This window comes from Lissotriton vulgaris, chromosome 10, assembly GCF_964263255.1.
Source record: "Lissotriton vulgaris chromosome 10, aLisVul1.2, whole genome shotgun sequence".
NCBI classification, from domain to species: Eukaryota; Metazoa; Chordata; class Amphibia; order Caudata; family Salamandridae; genus Lissotriton; species Lissotriton vulgaris.
Genome location: NC_141698.1, coordinates 241,620,147 through 241,640,718, shown reverse-complemented (window position 1 = coordinate 241,640,718; position 20,572 = coordinate 241,620,147). Strand labels below are relative to the sequence as shown.

The 20,572-nt window shown below is 46.7% G+C and overlaps 1 protein-coding gene across 3 annotated transcripts in view; it reads left to right on the top strand.

Moving 5' to 3' along the window:
* NOS3 (nitric oxide synthase 3) overlaps positions 1-20,572 on the top strand; it is a 1,079,476-nt gene that overhangs the window by 387,041 nt on the left and 671,863 nt on the right. For all 3 annotated transcript variants that reach the window (XM_086940927.1, XM_086940926.1, XM_086940928.1), the window contains exon 2: positions 48-150. In XM_086940927.1, coding sequence (XP_086797053.1) covers positions 48-150 — 103 coding nt within the window. The remainder of the gene's footprint in view (positions 1-47; positions 151-20,572) is intronic.

Here is a 20,572-nt window from a genome sequence, read left to right as displayed (position 1 = left end):
AAGCTTCCCAATGCTTTTAATTACCCCTTGGATTTTTCATTATCCAGGCCCACCATGGATGCCCCCATCCAAGTGCAAAAATTTCCACGGATCAAGAACTGGGAAGAAAGAACCATTAATTATGACAAGCTAAATCTGCAGGCTGAAAGGGTAAGTAGACGGTTGCAGAATGTTCTGGTTAAATCACCAATTTAGTATGTAGCTGTTTCATGATTCAATGTTGTCCGAATACACAGCTCAGTTATCTTTATCTGCTAGCCTATTCAGGGATATTTTGCTGGCTGCTGCATCAAAGATTTTTTAAAGACTGAAACCTGCTACAAGCAAAGACACTGACAACTGTTGATGTTTTGTTTAGTAAGGCAGTCAGTGGTCCATTTTAGAAGGGTCACACAGCACTTGAGTTTAGCAGCAAGGACTCAAGGCACGAGCTGTGACCTTGAGGGGTCAAATAGGATTACCTGCTTCTCTCTTCCATCTCAGATGGAGTGCTGGATTGCTGGATTTTCGGTGTTCACAGTGTTTCCTCAGTCAGACCCTCTTCAGCATCTATCAGTTAGGGACATTTGTTGTGAAGTGCCCTTTTGCAGAATTACACACTTTCTAACAATGTGGGAAAAGTGCTAGACTGTGAAGCTACCAAGAGGGATTGTCATTGACTGAGATTAATTCAAGCATTCCTTTTATCACATTCCTGCTTGTTGGAGAAGACTCGTTATCTATGACAGATTGTTAAGATAATATTGTCTCCCAGACTGCAGTTTTGAGTTTAGAAGTTCTTTACTAGAGAATTCATCCACCAACAACTCAAGAGCTGACTGCCCACATGAATGTCCCCCAGTAGCTGTTGCCCCTATGGGTTCTAACACCCCATACATTCTTGATCAGTCGTTCCCTTCTATAATGTTTGGGCAGCATTCTTTACTTATCTCACAGGTAAGAACATAACACATCCCACTTACATAACATAACACAACAATATATACAATCACAACCCCCCTAATGAGATAAATAAAAACAAATGTACAAAATGATAATGCTCTGACAGTTTTGATGACACTACCAGGCGTAGCAGTACACCCCGCCATTGCATTAGCATAACAAAACAGATGCAATTGGTGAAGGGTAAACATATACCTCTGAAATACTGTAAAGGTTCGACATAGCCCATATTCGACTAGTGCAACATAAGCTATCCTTTAAGGTTTTCCCATCCCATAATAACTCCATCACCCTGTTCTTCCTACAGATCTAGCACCCTGTCTCACAACCAACAAGACGCTGCCGTCCTCTGTCACTGGTGGTTTAGGATTACTGTTTTCCTCCTCTGGAATACAGCGTCCTGGTTTCTTCCATCTAATCAAGCTGGACATACTCCACACATCACCATTCTCCAATTCTACTACATTCTTCTTCACTTTTCTAATGGCAAAAGGACCAATGAATCTTGATGTCCATTTCCGAACAAACACTGGTCTCTTCACCAGAACCAGTTCAACAACAGTCCAGGGTACAACTTTCACACACTTCTTTTGATCATAACCGTCCTCGTATCTATTCTGGCTACTTTTCTTTAAAACCACACCATAGGCCATGTGATTGCTCAAATCATCTCTATCCATCATCTCTCCAGCATCATGGATTCCTCCATTCATCCAGGCAGGATTAAGATTAGTGTTGCCCACCCTACCTATCATCCACAAAAAAGGAGACTTGAAATTAACTAAATTGGGAGCATTGTAGTTTGCCCACCACAATTAATCTAGAACTTGAGTTGGCGGCATTCTAGTATCTAACGTCCTTTGCACACATGACTTGACCAACCTAATCATCCGCTCTGCCAAACTATTGGATTGGGGTGAATAAAACGCGGTCCGGTGATGAACAATGGACAACCCTTTCAAAAACTCTCGCATTTCTTGAGACGTCAATTTGACCCCGTTATCAGTCACAATGCAATTAGGGATCCCCTCTCTCAAAAACTCTGACTTTAAAAAGTCAATCCCCACCCTGGTATCTAACACCTTCACACACTTGGTGACCACCCATTTAGACATATAGTCAACAAGCAAGATAGCATACCTCTCATTCTAAGGTAACAGATAGAAAGGCCTGGCAAAATTTAACCCAAGCTTCTTCCAAGGTTCACTGGGAACAGCAGCACCTGACAGTGATGCATTAATATTAGTCTTGCTCTTGTTGTTTTTAGTACAAGAATTACAACCCTTCACCCCCTCCTCGACCTCACAGTCTATGCCCAGCCACCAATACAGTTCTATCAGTCTGGCATTGGTTAGGCTCCTTTCCAGGTGAACTTCATAAGCCAAATTCTCCACTTTCTCCCTCAGTTTAGTAGGATGGAAAACTCTTTCCCCCCTGAACAGGTCATCCCCAGTCCAGTTTAACTCTTCCCTTACCTCCCAGTAATCCAACAAGTTCTATGGAACAGCTCTATAAACTGGCCATCCTTTCACAATGAGCCCCCAGAGGCACTGTGCTTCAGCATCACACTCTCTTGCTTCGCACCACTCCTCTTCCTTAATGGCCACCCCACCCCCAACTTACATGATTGGGCTCCTGGCAGTCCTAAACACTAGTTTACCCACAGCCAGGAAGCCTAGACAGACAGTCTGCGACACTGCTTTTGTTTCCAGTGATATGCTCTACACAGCAATTGAATTCACCCCCTCCTCCCATCTTTTAATCCTGAGGGTCACATCATCAGGGCCTGTTTTGTAGCAAGTAGTTGTACTATTGACCTTAACCAGTGTGCACCACAAACAGCTAACCCTATAAGTAGAATTTAAGATGTTTTATTGCCCATACACATGCCAAAGCCTCCATTTCCAGCACAGAGTACTGTTTCTCAGGACCTTTGAGAGAACGTGCAGCACAGGCAACAACGCTCTCTACCCCCCTACTGACTTGGGACAGTACCGCCCTCACCCTCTGAGACCGGCATCTGCAATTGCAATGGTTCTTTTCTTGACATCAAAATGTCCCAGGGTGGGCATCTTGATGATACTCTTCTTAATCATCTTGAATGCAAAGATATATTCTCCCGTCCACTCAAACCCCCTTCCCTTACTGAGTATGGACCTGATGGATTGAGCTACACTGGAAAAGTTTTGAATGAATTTGGAGTAAAACTCCACCATTCCAAGGATAGATCTCACTTGATCTTTATCCAGTTTAGAAGTGCCTTCAGAATGGAGTTCGACAATTTAACTTTGGGTTTAACACCGTCCACTGTTATGGTGTGACTAAAATACGATACCAACGTCACCAAGGACTTGCACTTCTCACTCTTCCATGTGAGTCCTGCCTCAGACAATTTTCTCAGAATAACTTTCAGAGTGGCATGGTGCTCCAACATACCCTTGCCATGGATCAAAATGTCATCAATACAATTAAATAATAATTATTAAAAATGTATTAACAAATAAAAAAAAAAAAAACATAAAAAAATTCAATACCCAAAAACAATATTTATTTTAAAAAATGCAGCTATTAATAATTAATTAACAATACATTATTTATAAATTCCGCTACATTATAAAAAATCAAATGTCATTACAAATTAATAATTAATGAACAATTATTTGAAAAATTATTATTATTAAAAAATGTATTAGCAATTAATAATTGACTAACAATAATTTAATTATCAATACTCAGCACAAAAAATGTGTTAATATTACTTCCTACCCTATTACCCTATAACCTCACAACACACTTCAATAACAAATTATTGCTCTGAATATAATTACTAATTAATCAATAATACAAATTAATTACCAATTAATAATTAATTAACATAAAAATGTTTATCAATACAAATAAATACAAATTAAAAATTTACTTAATTACAATTCAATTACTTCTCACCCTATTCCCCTATGAACCCACAACCCACTATAGAACTAAAATGCAAAATGTATTTAAAAATATTTAATAATTCCTAAAAAATATTTAATTAATTTAATATAATTAAATTACTTCCCACCCTATTCCCCTATAAACCCACAACCCGCTACGGTACTAAAACGCAAAATTTACTTAAATAAATTTTTAATAACTTCTAAAAATGTAATACATATATTGTAAAATAATTTAAAAAAATTATAAAAACAAACATAAAAAATACATAATAAAATACCTAACACTAATATTAATATTGATATTAGTAACATCAATATTTTTGCTATCGATATTACTAAATTCGATATTAACAAAAACATTATTTCTTACCTTCAGGTCGATATTCTGGTCTTCAATATTCTTGATTTCGATATTCTGTCTCTCCGAAATTTTTAACTCGATAATATTGTCTATCGAAATAAAAAGTAGATATTTAGACTGTTTACCGTTGCAGGTATCATGCAATCATATTAAAAGTGTTCCCAAAGTAGCATCACTCATATGTAATACACCAAGTATTCAGGGGAGGTTGGTTACCCAGGATGCCTGTCCCCTCTCAGTCAGGTCGTTGCCACCTTGTTAAGATAATGTCTCCCAGACTCCAGTGATGTGTTCAGAAGCTCTATATCAGCGAATTCATCTACCAACCATTCATGAGAGGTCTGCCCACATGAACTTCCTCCAGCAACTATCGCCCTCAGGGTGCTAACACCCCTTACATTCTTGAACAGGCATTCCCTTCAAGAATGCTTGTGCAGCATTCTTTACTTACCCCACATGTAAGCTCATAACAAAAATATACCCAGATGCAGGACCAATGCTCACTCTTCTACATTAGTCACGCTATACCTTACTGACAAGGTTTAGGTAGGCCAGAACCTGCCTGGGGTTGCTTGTCTTCCCATCTGGTGGGTACCTGGCCTGGGCGTGTGAGCTGAAGTGTTCCTTTTGGAGTTGGAACAAACTGTTTTCCATATTCCTGATCTTTACATAGAACTTAGTGGGTGACAAACAATGGATTGAGGTGCCGCCCAAATGATTGCCGTTGGTGATGTGGCCCGAACAATCACCAATGGTTAAGATTAATTCATGCATTCCTTGAATGTGGCAGCAGACTTTCTAACAAAGCAGTAACACTCAACCACTAATAGGATTTAGGTAGAGTTAGTTTCATATCAGGGCAAAGTCTGGTAACTGGCTCACTCTTGCACAGCTCTCTTTGCCTTTCTGAGAGAAGGTTTTGATTTCTATTTGTCCAGTTAACTGTTAGTAAGAGGCCCATCTCACATTCTTCTTTCCGTCACAAAGCACATCTGATTGAGAATCATGCACTGACAGATGACCTCTTGTGACCCAATGCACATCCCCATTATATTCTTCTTTCATGGTGGCTTGGAGCTTTCTGATTCAGGGTAGCAGCGATGCTGTGGCTTCAAATGTAGCCCTTCACCAATATTTCACATCAACAATACTATGATGACAAAACATTACGAAGGAGTTGCTACACAGATGACAAAACACTGCACATTAGAGATCAAGGAGTCCTGGCAGTAGCCCTGTACACTGTCAACCTAGGTAAATGGACAAGTAAAAAGATGCAGTGACTCCTAATCAAAGTGCACCTACATCTTAAACATACAAACATAACAACATAGGTTGATCCCTAATAATAATACCCTTCGGAAGCTCAGTGGTGTTATTTGTCAAAAACAGTGTGTCGCAAGCCACGCCAGAAGGGAGATGTTTTGGTGACTCACCATGTGGGAAAACGTATTTCACCTTTATTTTTTATTAAAGATCTATCCCCCAAATGCATCAAGAATACATTTTGTGATTCCTTATTTGCGAAAAATAAGGAATCGCAAAATGCAATGCATCAAGAAATTGCTAAAAAAATTGCGATTAATTAAAATTCCTTAATTGGGACTCACAAATTCCGAGTCGCAATTAAGGAATACCTCCCCATTCATTCCTATGGGCCAAGAGGCCCATAGGAAGGAATGGGAAGACAATCTCACTTTGCGAATCGCAAATAGCGATTTGCAAATTGAGATTGGGATTTCAAGGGTGCAGAGGTGTCCAAAGGACACCCTGTTGCACCCCTGAAATTGATCTGTGCACATATGTTGCGCACACACAACTTTGAAAAATGCACTTTAGTGCATTTTTCAAAGTTTTTGCAAATTACCAGGAAGTTGTACTTCATGGTAATTTGCGTGCCTTATTAGCGAAATCGCTATTTTTTAAAACTTTAATGCATTGCATTTAAGGAATCTCCATTTGAGATTCCTTAAATGCAAGTAATCGCAATTTAGCGAATTCTCAATTTGCGATTTTTGCATTTGGGATGATGCATCCCAAATGCAAAAATACCGGTCGCAAAGGGGCAGATTCTGAGAATCTGCCCCTTTGCGAGTGGATTTTTGTTTGATGCATCTGGGCCTATATTCCTATGCAGACTTGATGAAGGCATAGGTTTTCCTCAAAGCTTACTTCATAGACAGCTGAGTACTCGTGCCAGATAAAGACCGGAAGGCCCATGTACCCTGTTGACTTCTCTGTCAAAAAAGCATGAAACCTGAAAAGTCTTCACCATTTTTTTCCCTACAGCACCATGATAACGTGCCTTTGCCTGACCTGTCCTTATTTGGTTTGGCATACTCCTAACAAAATAATGAAAACAATGAGTCAATCTTGCTATAGGGCAAGAAAGACCTTCTTGAGTTGGTTGAATTTTTCATTGCTGATTGAAATCCATTAGTTTCACTAGTTATCTATAACACATCATTACTAGTTTCTATTATGATCTGTTAGTATGTGATAGTAATGTTCAATAATACCAACTTGACGAAGTGCCATTTTGAGCATTGCTGATAGTTTCCATTATGAAGTTAATACTTCAAGGCGAATTTTCATTATAGCAAGTTATGCATAACAATCAATTTCCTCAGTGCTCACAAAGCTCATTACTGCATCTTTTCATTTCAATCAATCAATCATCAGGGATTTTTAGAGTGCACTACTCACCAGGGAGGGTTTCAAGGTGCTGGCAGGGAGGAGGGATTCGAACAGGATGTATGACGTTACAACGCATACTTTTACCACGCATGCCTTTACAACGTGGTATTTACAACGGAAACCTTTACAACGCATAGTGCTTTGGGGTGCTAGATAGTGAATAGTTTAATTAACTATTCCAACTCCAGTCCCCGTGGACACTAGTGAAGGTGTTGGATAGTAAATTAAACTTATTCCCTATCCTAGAGCGCCCCCCAGCGCAATGCGTTGTAATGGTTGTCGTTGTAAATACCGCGTTGTAAAGGCACTGCGCTGTAAAAGTTGCATCGTAAAGGATGTTTCCCATTCGAGCAGCTTGGGTCATCTGAAGAGCCAGGTCTTGAGGCTCTTCCCAAATGCTTGCAGTGTACAGGTTCGTCTCATGCTGAGGCGGCCTTGACCGTGATGTACGAGAAGGATCTGCCTCCTGTCTGGCTCTGTGTATGCAGGGGATTTGGGCCAAGGCTAGGTCAGCGGAGCGGAGGTTTCTCTTGGAGCATAGAAGGATATTCTTTTGTTGAGGTATTGGGGTCCGGTGTTGTGGAGAGCTATGTAGGTGTGTGTGAGCATCTTGAAAGGCACTCTTGTTTAGACAGGGAGCCAATGGTACTGGATTATGTGGTCTTGTCATGTGATGCTGAGGACGAGTCCGGCTGCAGCGTTCTGGACGGTCTGGAGTTTGAGGAGTAGAGATTTGTTGACTTCGGCGTAGAGGGCGTTCCCATAGTCCAGCCTGCTGGTGATGAGTGTGTAGGGTATGATCTTCCTGGATTAGGGGGGGATCCATTTGAAGGTCTTGCAGTGTATGCAGAGTGTGCTGAAGCATGTGGAGATTACAGCGTTGAGCTGTCGGTTCATGGTGAGGGAGCAGTTGAGTATGATCCCAAGGTTGCGGGCATGGTCCCTAGGGGTGGGAGGGTTGCCGAGCGTGGGGGGGGGGGGCACCAGGTGTCATCCCATGCAAAGGGGGTGGCTCCGAGGAGGAGGACTTCTGTTTTGTTTGAGTTGAGTGTCAGCTACTGCTCATCCAGGTAGCGACGTCTTTCATTTCTTCATGGAAGTTGTGTCTGGTGATGTTGGGTTACTTGGTGAGAGAGAGGATGGGCTGGGTGTCATTGGCATAGGATATTATGCTGACTCTGTGTTTTCTGACAATGGTTGTGAGGGGGGCCATGAAGATGTTAAAGAGCCTGGGACTGAGGGAGTATCCTTGGGTACTCCGCATCAGATCTGTGTGGGTTCGAAGAGGACGGGAGTCTTATTCTTTGAGTTTGGCCAGCAAGGAAGGAGCGTATCCAGTTTAGGGCAGTTCCCTGTATGCCTGGGTCATGGAGTCTGGTGGCTAGTGTGCAGTGGGAGATGGTTTAGAAGGCCTCTGAGAGGTCAAGTAGAATGAAGGCTGCAGTGTGACTTTGATTGAGGAGTGTGCAAATGTCGCCTGTGGCAGCTAGGAGGGTGATCTTGGTGCTGTGGTTGCTGTGGAAGCTGGATTGAGATGTGTGGAGGATGTTGTTGGATTCTATGAAGTTCGTTGGCTGGATGTTGACGATCTTCTCTGTGACTTTGGCGGTGAAGGAGAGGAGGGAGATGTTTTTTTTCAGTTCTTGAGGTCCGTCCGGTCTGCGGAGGGCTTCTTGAGGAGGGCTTTGACTTCTGCACATTTCCAGTCATCAGGGAACGTGCCTGTTTCAAGGGTGCAGTTGATTGTCCATCGTAGTTCTGGTGCGATGGTGGCAACATTGTGGAAGATGTGCAGTGGGCAAGGGGCTGTGGGTGCTCCGGAGTGTATGCTCTTCATGGTCTTTGCTGTGTCTTCTGTGGTGACAGGGGTCCAGGTGAGGATGGTCGGCAAGGTGGAGTTTCTGGTGGGAGGTGTTGGATCACTGCCTTGGTTCTGTTCATCAAAGTTGTCGTAGAGTGTCCTGATCTTGTGGATGCGGTGGATCCGAGTTTGTTGCAGAGGTCCTGTGAGAGAGGGACATCAGAGCTTTCACTGGGGGGGTCTGGTGAATTCTTGTATGATGTTGAAGAGTTCCCCTGAGTTGCAGGAGTTGGAGAGGATACTGTCCTGGATGAAATTCCTCTTCATAGATCTGATGAGTTGGTGGTGTGCTGTAGTGTTGGTCCTGAAGGCGGTGCGTGCTTCTGGGGTTTTGTTGTTGGTCCACACTTTCTCGAGTCATCAGCACAAGCGATTCAATTCTCTCAGGTCTGTGAGAGGCGAGGTGCTCTTCTCCAGTTTCTGCGGGGGGACGTGGCGTTGGCTTGTGTGTCATTTCACACAGTTAACACTTGATATGCAGCAAACCCCTCACAACAATTTCCAATAAGGCAGCTAAGAGAATACTAACACTTTATATGGAGCACGATTAGCATATCCTGTTCAAATGTCATTATTCTCAGTCAGAAAATAATGGCTGTTTCCTTAGGCAATGATAGCGCATCTGCATCCAGTACTATTATAGCAAGTTTGCACTTCACTGCCAGTTTCCACAGTGCCCATTTTAGTGAAACATAATTTTCCCATTGGCAAATTTTGCGCATACTTAGTTACCATTATACCAAGCTATCACACCATGACCATTTACCATTGCACTCTACTCTGGCCCATGCTCTCTGTGTGGAAGGGAACATCTGACCATGCCTCAGTGATTGGAGGCTATCCTCGCCATCCTCCTACCCCGATAAAGCCTCAGTGCCAGCACTCCACCGCCAGCAGCCAGCAGCTAACATAATTCCTTTGGTGGGGATCTCCTTGCTACTCCAACAAACTCGAGCTCTGGAGCTTCGCTACTCAGCCCTTAGCAGCAAGCTCAGGGCCGCACCTCCTCACTCATCACAACCCTGGGGCCCGCTCACTCTGCGCCGGCGTGAGGCTCTAGCCTCAGTTTGATTCCTCAGTGGATCCACGGTACACTGGCTGCTGCACCCTATTTGCTTCCAACTTGCTGCTTCCTCCCGGGTTTAGTGATGGAGCCACCCGGCCCGTTCACGTACGCTCTGCACGCAGCCCGATAGAGGGCTCGCTAGAGGGTTAAATAAAGGGGCTCAGGACCACTCGGGATCTTGGCCCAGTGCTGTAACCGGGTGTGTGTGTCATTCATTCCGGTGGCCAAACCTGCGGACTAGTCGAATACCGCTAGTGTCCTACCAGCCACAGACACTACACTGGCAACGATGCGGGTCTCTTCCACGTCTCGCAGTGTCCCTACCTGAAGTTCTCCCGTAATCATAGCCGGCTGCTGTCACCGCAGTCCCTGGTGACTGTACGGTCCATGCAGCCAGCACTGTGTGTGCTGTGAAACAGGTGCCCACCCTGCGCAGCTCTGGATGACTGGAGCGGAGGTTCCCCGGCGTGCGTCTCCTCGGTGGGTGCATCCCCCAACTCATACATCACTGCCAGCTGTCATCTTCATCACGTGGAGCGGCGCCACGAGGTGAGGCCAGCCCTGCCCGCGTGTGCATGTGCCCCTCAGGCCTGCTACATCGTCTCTTGCTCCCTCGCGCCTACGCCCCTGCTGCATCACGGCCTGGCTGCGCTCCCACAGTCATGTGGTCGAGCCGGCGGGCAAAGTCGCATGCTAATCACCTCGTGTCTGCCGTCTGGGTGTGCATTTGCCTTGCGAGAGCTCGCTCATCGCGCACATCAGCCCACAAGCCAGCACATCTGCCGCTCACCTGCACAGCGGCCCATCAGTCCCAGGAGGAAAAGACCTGCACAAAAGTATGCAAAATCCTGCTACCCTGCTCCACCCGCTACCCTGCAGCCTGGTCTTCTGAGGAGAGGACTTACCCTCAGCGTTGGTGCCCACACCTGGGCCCGTCAAGCCACTCAGACGCTAAGAGGCTCCCGTGTTCCGTACCATCAGCAACAGCGCGACCTCACGGTGCGCGTATCGGCGCCACACTGCACAGACCAGCGAGCCAACCTCTCTCAGACATACCCTGCGCCAATCAGCGTCACCGGTCATCACCGCTCAACACCTCACTAAGCAGGCCCGCAGTGGAAGATAAGTGTCCAAGGTGATAATGGAGGAGGCACTGCCCCGGGGGTGCCACCCCCACCCAATCAGTGGGTGGACCCACCAGCCCACGCTTGGCCTGGCTAGGCCACAGCTTCCCCTTTACAGCCCTTCAGCAAACTCTCGGACACGTACACAGCCAGAGCACGCTGGAAATCCTGGATTGGCCGCCTGGACCATTACTTTGTTGGTGTGAGGGAAACTCCCTGCTGAAAGAAGTGGTATCGTAGCGCTTCTGCCAGACTAATCATTGCCTTTATTCGAATTGTGCACTGCTCGCTCTGCTCACTGTAATTAATTATTGTGCCTGATGATATCGACATCGTATCGATATACTGGTAGACTGCGCTGCATTAATTTTGCAACTGTGCACTGCTCGCTTTGCCTGCTTTAACTATTTGTGCCTGATTGTATCGGTGCCACTGCCCATTTAATAGTCAAGTCAAGTCAGAATTTATATAGCGCACTACATACCCAGAGGGTCTCAAGGCGCTTGAGGAAGGGGGGAGGTTTACTTATCGAATATCCAGGTTTTAAGCTGTTTTCTGAAGGCTAGGTGGTTTTGAGTAAGGCGGAGGTGGATGGGTAGGGAATTCCAGGTTTTGGCCGCTAAGTAGGAGAAGGATCTTCCCCCATGGTGGCTTTGTGGATGCGCGGAACAGCGGCGAGGGCTTGGTTGGACGAACGCAGCTGGCGGGTGGGGGTGTAAAAGGAAAGGCGCGTGTTGAGACAATCAGGTCCAAGTTCATATAGGGCTTTGTGTGCGTGGGTGAGGAGACGAAACATTATTCTCTTGTTGTCTTTTAGGTGAACGGAAATGTGGTCTGTGCGGGGGATGTCTAGTATGAGTCTGGCTGAAGCATTTTGGATGCGTTGGAGTTTTTTCTGCAGTTTTGCGGTGGTACCGGCGTAAAGGGTGTTTCCGTAGTCCAGACGGCTTGTAACCAGTGCGTGGGTGACCGTTTTTCTTGTTTCGGTGGGGATCCAGCGAAATGTTTTTTTGAGCATGCGTAGGATGTTGAAGCATGATGATGAGACGGCGTTGACTTGTCTGGTCATCGAGAGTGAGGAGTCCAGGATGATGCCCAGGTTCCGTGCATGGTCCGTCGGTATGGGGGCTTTTCCTAGGGCCGTTGGCCACCAAGATTCGTCCCAGGCGGAAGGGGATGCACCTAAGATGAGGACTTCCATTTTGTCCGAGTTCAGTTTCAGACGGCTGTGCTTCATCCACTCGGCCACTTCTTTCATCCCTTCATGTAGGTTGGTTTTGGCGGTGATTGGGTCTTTGGTGAGTGAGAGGATCAGCTGAGTGTCATCAGCGTAGGAGATGATGTTGAGGTTGCGTTGACGTGCGATGGTTTTGAGGGGGCTCATGTAGACGTTGAAGAGGGTGGGGCTGAGTGATGATCCTTGCGGGACGCCGCAGATGACTTTGGTGGCCGCTGACTTAAAAGGGGGGAGGCGGACTCTCTGAGTTCTTCCAGCGAGGAACGAGATGATCCAGTCCAATGCTTTTCCTTGGACTCCGATGTTTCTGAGGCGTTGTATCAGGGTGCTATGGCAGACTGTGTCGAAGGCTGCAGAGAGGTCAAGGAGGATGAGGGCGACTGTGTCTCCGTTGTCGAGTAGTGTTCGAATGTCGTCTGTTGCTGCGATGAGGGCAGTCTCGGTGCTGTGTTTGGCTCGGAAGCCAGACTGTGAGGAGTCGAGTGATTTGTTGGTTTCGAGGAAGGCGGCGAGCTGATTGTTGATGGCTTTCTCAATGACTTTGGCAGGGAATGCGAGGAGCGAGATGGGGCGGTAGTTTTTGAGTTCGGTGGGGTCAGCTGTGGGTTTCTTCAGAAGGGCGCTGAGTTCGGCGTGTTTCCAGCTTTCTGGGAATGTGGCGGAGTTGAGGGAGCAGTTGATGACGTCTCGGAGATGGGGTGCGATGATGGAGTCTGCTTTGTTGAAGATGTGATGGGGGCATGGGTCTGTAGGGGATCCTGAGTGGATGGAGTTCATCAGGCGAATTGTGTCTTCTATGTGTGATTGGGTTCCAGTCGAAAAGGTTATTCGGAGGAGGTACAGGTTTGGAGGTGAGTGGGGTGGACTGGTTTGCGGGTTGGTTGTCAAAGCTGTTATGAATGTCGGCGATTTTGTCATGGAAAAATGAGGCGAGGGAGTCGCAGAGGACTTGAGAGGGGGTGATGTCGTTTGAGCTGGCGGTGGGGTTGGTGAATTCTTTGATGATGTTGAAAAGTTCCTTGCTGTTGTGGGTGTTGTTGTCTAGTCGGTCTTTGAGTGCTGATTTCTTGGCTGTCCGGATTAGTTGGTGATGTTTGTGGGTGGCGTTTTTAAAGGCGGCTTGGGTGATAGTGTTTGGGTCTTTTTTCCAAGTTTTCTCAAGGGAACGACAGAACTTCTTGGATTTCTTAAGGTCATCGTTGAACCAGGGGGCGTTCTTGCTTCCTTGCTTGATTTGATGTTTTTTCAAGGGTGCTAGTTTGTCGGCGGTTTGGGTTAACCATTGTGTGAGGTTGATGGCGGCTTGGTTAGGGTTCGTTGAATAGGCAGGGGGTTTATGAAGAAGCGATGTGGAGATCTGGTCGATGGTGATTTTGTTCCAATTTCTTCGCAGAGTTGGTTGAGGGTGGTTGTGGATCGTGGTCTTATTGTAAATGAAGTGGATGCAACTGTGGTCCATCCAGTGGAGGGGTGTGGTGTGAGTGAAGGAGATATGCTTGCTGGAAGTGAAGATAGGGTCGAGTGTGTGTCCTGCATAGTGTGCAGCATTCTTTACTTACCCCACATGTAAGCTCATAACAAAAATATACCCAGATGCAGGACCAATGCTCACTCTTCTACATTAGTCACGCTATACCTTACTGACAAGGTTTAGGTAGGCCAGAACCTGCCTGGGGTTGCTTGTCTCCCCATCTGGTGGGTACCTGGCCTGGGCGTGTGAGCTGAAGTGTTCCTTTTGGAGTTGGAACAAACTGTTTTCCATATTCCTGATCTTTACATAGAACTTAGTGGGTGACAAACAATGGATTGAGGTGCAGCCCAAATGATTGCCGTTGGTGATGTGGCCCGAACAATCACCAATGGTTAAGATTAATTCATGCATTCCTTGAATGTGGCAGCAGACTTTCTAACAAAGCAGTAACACTCAACCACTAATAGGATTTAGGTAGAGTTAGTTTCATATCAGGGCAAAGTCTGGTAACTGGCTCACTCTTGCACAGCTCTCTTTGCCTTTCTGAGAGAAGGTTTTGATTTCTATTTGTCCAGTTAACTGTTAGTAAGAGGCCCATCTCACATTCTTCTTTCCGTCACAAAGCACATCTGATTGAGAATCATGCACTGACAGATGACCTCTTGTGACCCAATGCACATCCCCATTATATTCTTCTTTCATGGTGGCTTGGAGCTTTCTGATTCAGGGTAGCAGCGATGCTGTGGCTTCAAATGTAGCCCTTCACCAATATTTCACATCAACAATACTATGATGACAAAACATTACGAAGGAGTTGCTACACAGATGACAAAACACTGCACATTAGAGATCAAGGAGTCCTGGCAGTAGCCCTGTACACTGTCAACCTAGGTAAATGGACAAGTAAAAAGATGCAGTGACTCCTAATCAAAGTGCACCTACATCTTAAACATACAAACATAACAACATAGGTTGATCCCTAATAATAATACCCTTCGGAAGCTCAGTGGTGTTATTTGTCAAAAACAGTGTGTCGCAAGCCACGCCAGAAGGGAGATGTTTTGGTGACTCACCATGTGGGAAAACGTATTTCACCTTTATTTTTTATTAAAGATCTATCCCCCAAATGCATCAAGAATACATTTTGTGATTCCTTATTTGCGAAAAATAAGGAATCGCAAAATGCAATGCATCAAGAAATTGCTAAAAAAATTGCGATTAATTAAAATTCCTTAATTGGGACTCACAAATTCCGAGTCGCAATTAAGGAATACCTCCCCATTCATTCCTATGGGCCAAGAGGCCCATAGGAAGGAATGGGAAGACAATCTCACTTTGCGAATCGCAAATAGCGATTTGCAAATTGAGATTGCGATTTCAAGGGTGCAGAGGTGTCCAAAGGACACCCTGTTGCACCCCTGAAATTGATCTGTGCACATATGTTGCGCACACACAACTTTGAAAAATGCACTTTAGTGCATTTTTCAAAGTTTTTGCAAATTACCAGGAAGTTGTACTTCATGGTAATTTGCGTGCCTTATTAGCGAAATCGCTATTTTTTAAAACTTTAATGCATTGCATTTAAGGAATCTCCATTTGAGATTCCTTAAATGCAAGTAATCGCAATTTAGCGAATTCTCAATTTGCGATTTTTGCATTTGGGATGATGCATCCCAAATGCAAAAATACCGGTCGCAAAGGGGCAGATTCTGAGAATCTGCCCCTTTGCGAGTGGATTTTTGTTTGATGCATCTGGGCCTATATTCCTATGCAGACTTGATGAAGGCATAGGTTTTCCTCAAAGCTTACTTCATAGACAGCTGAGTACTCGTGCCAGATAAAGACCGGAAGGCCCATGTACCCTGTTGACTTCTCTGTCAAAAAAGCATGAAACCTGAAAAGTCTTCACCATTTTTTTCCCTACAGCACCATGATAACGTGCCTTTGCCTGCCCTGTCCTTATTTGGTTTGGCATACTCCTAACAAAATAATGAAAACAATGAGTCAATCTTGCTATAGGGCAAGAAAGACCTTCTTGAGTTGGTTGAATTTTTCATTGCTGATTGAAATCCATTAGTTTCACTAGTTATCTATAACACATCATTACTAGTTTCTATTATGATCTGTTAGTATGTGATAGTAATGTTCAATAATACCAACTTGACGAAGTGCCATTTTGAGCATTGCTGATAGTTTCCATTATGAAGTTAATACTTCAAGGCGAATTTTCATTATAGCAAGTTATGCATAACAATCAATTTCCTCAGTGCTCACAAAGCTCATTACTGCATCTTTTCATTTCAATCAATCAATCATCAGGGATTTTTAGAGTGCACTACTCACCAGGGAGGGTTTCAAGGTGCTGGCAGGGAGGAGGGATTCGAACAGGATGTATGACGTTACAACGCATACTTTTACCACGCATGCCTTTACAACGTGGTATTTACAACGGAAACCTTTACAACGCATAGTGCTTTGGGGTGCTAGATAGTGAATAGTTTAATTAACTATTCCAACTCCAGTCCCCGTGGACACTAGTGAAGGTGTTGGATAGTAAATTAAACTTATTCCCTATCCTAGAGCGCCCCCCAGCGCAATGCGTTGTAATGGTTGTCGTTGTAAATACCGCGTTGTAAAGGCACTGCGCTGTAAAAGTTGCATCGTAAAGGATGTTTCCCATTCGAGCAGCTTGGGTCATCTGAAGAGCCAGGTCTTGAGGCTCTTCCCAAATGCTTGCAGTGTACAGGTTCGTCTCATGCTGAGGCGGCCTTGACCGTGATGTACGAGAAGGATCTGCCTCCTGTCTGGCTCTGTGTATGCAGGGGATTTGGGCCAAGGCTAGGTCAGCGGAGCGGAGGTTTCTCTTGGAGCATAGAAGGATATTCTTTTGTTGAGGTATTGGGGTCCGGTGTTGTGGAGAGCTATGTAGGTGTGTGTGAGCATCTTGAAAGGCACTCTTGTTTAGACAGGGAGCCAATGGTACTGGATTATGTGGTCTTGTCATGTGATGCTGAGGACGAGTCCGGCTGCAGCGTTCTGGACGGTCTGGAGTTTGAGGAGTAGAGATTTGTTGACTTCGGCGTAGAGGGCGTTCCCATAGTCCAGCCTGCTGGTGATGAGTGTGTAGGGTATGATCTTCCTGGATTAGGGGGGGATCCATTTGAAGGTCTTGCAGTGTATGCAGAGTGTGCTGAAGCATGTGGAGATTACAGCGTTGAGCTGTCGGTTCATGGTGAGGGAGCAGTTGAGTATGATCCCAAGGTTGCGGGCATGGTCCCTAGGGGTGGGAGGGTTGCCGAGCGTGGGGGGGGGGGGCACCAGGTGTCATCCCATGCAAAGGGGGTGGCTCCGAGGAGGAGGACTTCTGTTTTGTTTGAGTTGAGTGTCAGCTACTGCTCATCCAGGTAGCGACGTCTTTCATTTCTTCATGGAAGTTGTGTCTGGTGATGTTGGGTTACTTGGTGAGAGAGAGGATGGGCTGGGTGTCATTGGCATAGGATATTATGCTGACTCTGTGTTTTCTGACAATGGTTGTGAGGGGGGCCATGAAGATGTTAAAGAGCCTGGGACTGAGGGAGTATCCTTGGGTACTCCGCATCAGATCTGTGTGGGTTCGAAGAGGACGGGAGTCTTATTCTTTGAGTTTGGCCAGCAAGGAAGGAGCGTATCCAGTTTAGGGCAGTTCCCTGTATGCCTGGGTCATGGAGTCTGGTGGCTAGTGTGCAGTGGGAGATGGTTTAGAAGGCCTCTGAGAGGTCAAGTAGAATGAAGGCTGCAGTGTGACTTTGATTGAGGAGTGTGCGAATGTCGCCTGTGGCAGCTAGGAGGGTGATCTTGGTGCTGTGGTTGCTGTGGAAGCTGGATTGAGATGTGTGGAGGATGTTGTTGGATTCTATGAAGTTCGTTGGCTGGATGTTGACGATCTTCTCTGTGACTTTGGCGGTGAAGGAGAGGAGGGAGATGTTTTTTTTCAGTTCTTGAGGTCCGTCCGGTCTGCGGAGGGCTTCTTGAGGAGGGCTTTGACTTCTGCACATTTCCAGTCATCAGGGAACGTGCCTGTTTGAAGGGTGCAGTTGATTGTCCATCGTAGTTCTGGTGCGATGGTGGCAACATTGTGGAAGATGTGCAGTGGGCAAGGGGCTGTGGGTGCTCCGGAGTGTATGCTCTTCATGGTCTTTGCTGTGTCTTCTGTGGTGACAGGGGTCCAGGTGAGGATGGTCGGCAAGGTGGAGTTTCTGGTGGGAGGTTTTGGATCACTGCCTTGGTTCTGTTCATCAAAGTTGTCGTAGAGTGTCCTGATCTTGTGGATGCGGTGGATCCGAGTTTGTTGCAGAGGTCCTGTGAGAGAGGGACATCAGAGCTTTCACTGGGGGGGTCTGGTGAATTCTTGTATGATGTTGAAGAGTTCCCCTGAGTTGCAGGAGTTGGAGAGGATACTGTCCTGGATGAAATTCCTCTTCATAGATCTGATGAGTTGGTGGTGTGCTGTAGTGTTGGTCCTGAAGGCGGTGCGTGCTTCTGGGGTTTTGTTGTTGGTCCACACTTTCTCGAGTCATCAGCACAAGCGATTCAATTCTCTCAGGTCTGTGAGAGGCGAGGTGCTCTTCTCCAGTTTCTGCGGGGGGACGTGGCGTTGGCTTGTGTGTCATTTCACACAGTTAACACTTGATATGCAGCAAACCCCTCACAACAATTTCCAATAATGCAGCTAAGAGAATACTAACACTTTATATGGAGCACGATTAGCATATCCTGTTTAAATGTCATTATTCTCAGTCAGAAAATAATGGCTGTTTCCTTAGGCAATGATAGCGCATCTGCATCCAGTACTATTATAGCAAGTTTGCACTTCACTGCCAGTTTCCACAGTGCCCATTTTAGTGAAACATAATTTTCCCATTGGCAAATTTTGCGCATACTTAGTTACCATTATACCAAGCTATCACACCATGACCATTTACCATTGCACTCTACTCTGGCCCATGCTCTCTGTGTGGAAGGGAACATCTGACCATGCCTCAGTGATTGGAGGCTATCCTCGCCATCCTCCTACCCCGATAAAGCCTCAGTGCCAGCACTCCACCGCCAGCAGCCAGCAGCTAACATAATTCCTTTGGTGGGGATCTCCTTGCTACTCCAACAAACTCGAGCTCTGGAGCTTCGCTACTCAGCCCTTAGCAGCAAGCTCAGGGCCGCACCTCCTCACTCATCACAACCCTGGGGCCCGCTCACTCTGCGCCGGCGTGAGGCTCTAGCCTCAGTTTGATTCCTCAGTGGATCCACGGTACACTGGCTGCTGCACCCTATTTGCTTCCAACTTGCTGCTTCCTCCCGGGTTTAGTGATGGAGCCACCCGGCCCGTTCACGTACGCTCTGCACGCAGCCCGATAGAGGGCTCGCTAGAGGGTTAAATAAAGGGGCTCAGGACCACTCGGGATCTTGGCCCAGTGCTGTAACCGGGTGTGTGTGTCATTCATTCCGGTGGCCAAACCTGCGGACTAGTCGAATACCGCTAGTGTCCTACCAGCCACAGACACTACACTGGCAACGATGCGGGTCTCTTCCACGTCTCGCAGTGTCCCTACCTGAAGTTCTCCCGTAATCATAGCCGGCTGCTGTCACCGCAGTCCCTGGTGACTGTACGGTCCATGCAGCCAGCACTGTGTGTGCTGTGAAACAGGTGCCCACCCTGCGCAGCTCTGGATGACTGGAGCGGAGGTTCCCCGGCGTGCGTCTCCTCGGTGGGTGCATCCCCCAACTCATACATCACTGCCAGCTGTCATCTTCATCACGTGGAGCGGCGCCACGAGGTGAGGCCAGCCCTGCCCGCGTGTGCATGTGCCCCTCAGGCCTGCTACATCGTCTCTTGCTCCCTCGCGCCTACGCCCCTGCTGCATCACGGCCTGGCTGCGCTCCCACAGTCATGTGGTCGAGCCGGCGGGCAAAGTCGCATGCTAATCACCTCGTGTCTGCCGTCTGGGTGTGCATTTGCCTTGCGAGAGCTCGCTCATCGCGCACATCAGCCCACAAGCCAGCACCTCTGCCGCTCACCTGCACAGCGGCCCATCAGTCCCAGGAGGAAAAGACCTGCACAAAAGTATGCAAAATCCTGCTACCCTGCTCCACCCGCTACCCTGCAGCCTGGTCTTCTGAGGAGAGGACTTACCCTCAGCGTTGGTGCCCACACCTGGGCCCGTCAAGCCACTCAGACGCTAAGAGGCTCCCGTGTTCCGTACCATCAGCAACAGCGCGACCTCACGGTGCGCGTATCGGCGCCACACTGCACAGACCAGCGAGCCAACCTCTCTCAGACATACCCTGCGCCAATCAGCGTCACCGGTCATCACCGCTCAACACCTCACTAAGCAGGCCCGCAGTGGAAGATAAGTGTCCAAGGTGATAATGGAGGAGGCACTGCCCCGGGGGTGCCACCCCCACCCAATCAGTGGGTGGACCCACCAGCCCACGCTTGGCCTGGCTAGGCCACAGCTTCCCCTTTACAGCCCTTCAGCAAACTCTCGGACACGTACACAGCCAGAGCACGCTGGAAATCCTTGATTGGCCGCCTGGACCATTACTTTGTTGGTGTGAGGGAAACTCCCTGCTGAAAGAAGTGGTATCGTAGCGCTTCTGCCAGACTAATCATTGCCTTTATTCGAATTGTGCACTGCTCGCTCTGCTCACTGTAATTAATTATTGTGCCTGATGATATCGACATCGTATCGATATACTGGTAGACTGCGCTGCATTAATTTTGCAACTGTGCACTGCTCGCTTTGCCTGCTTTAACTATTTGTGCCTGATTGTATCGGTGCCACTGCCCATTTAATAGTCAAGTCAAGTCAGAATTTATATAGCGCACTACATACCCAGA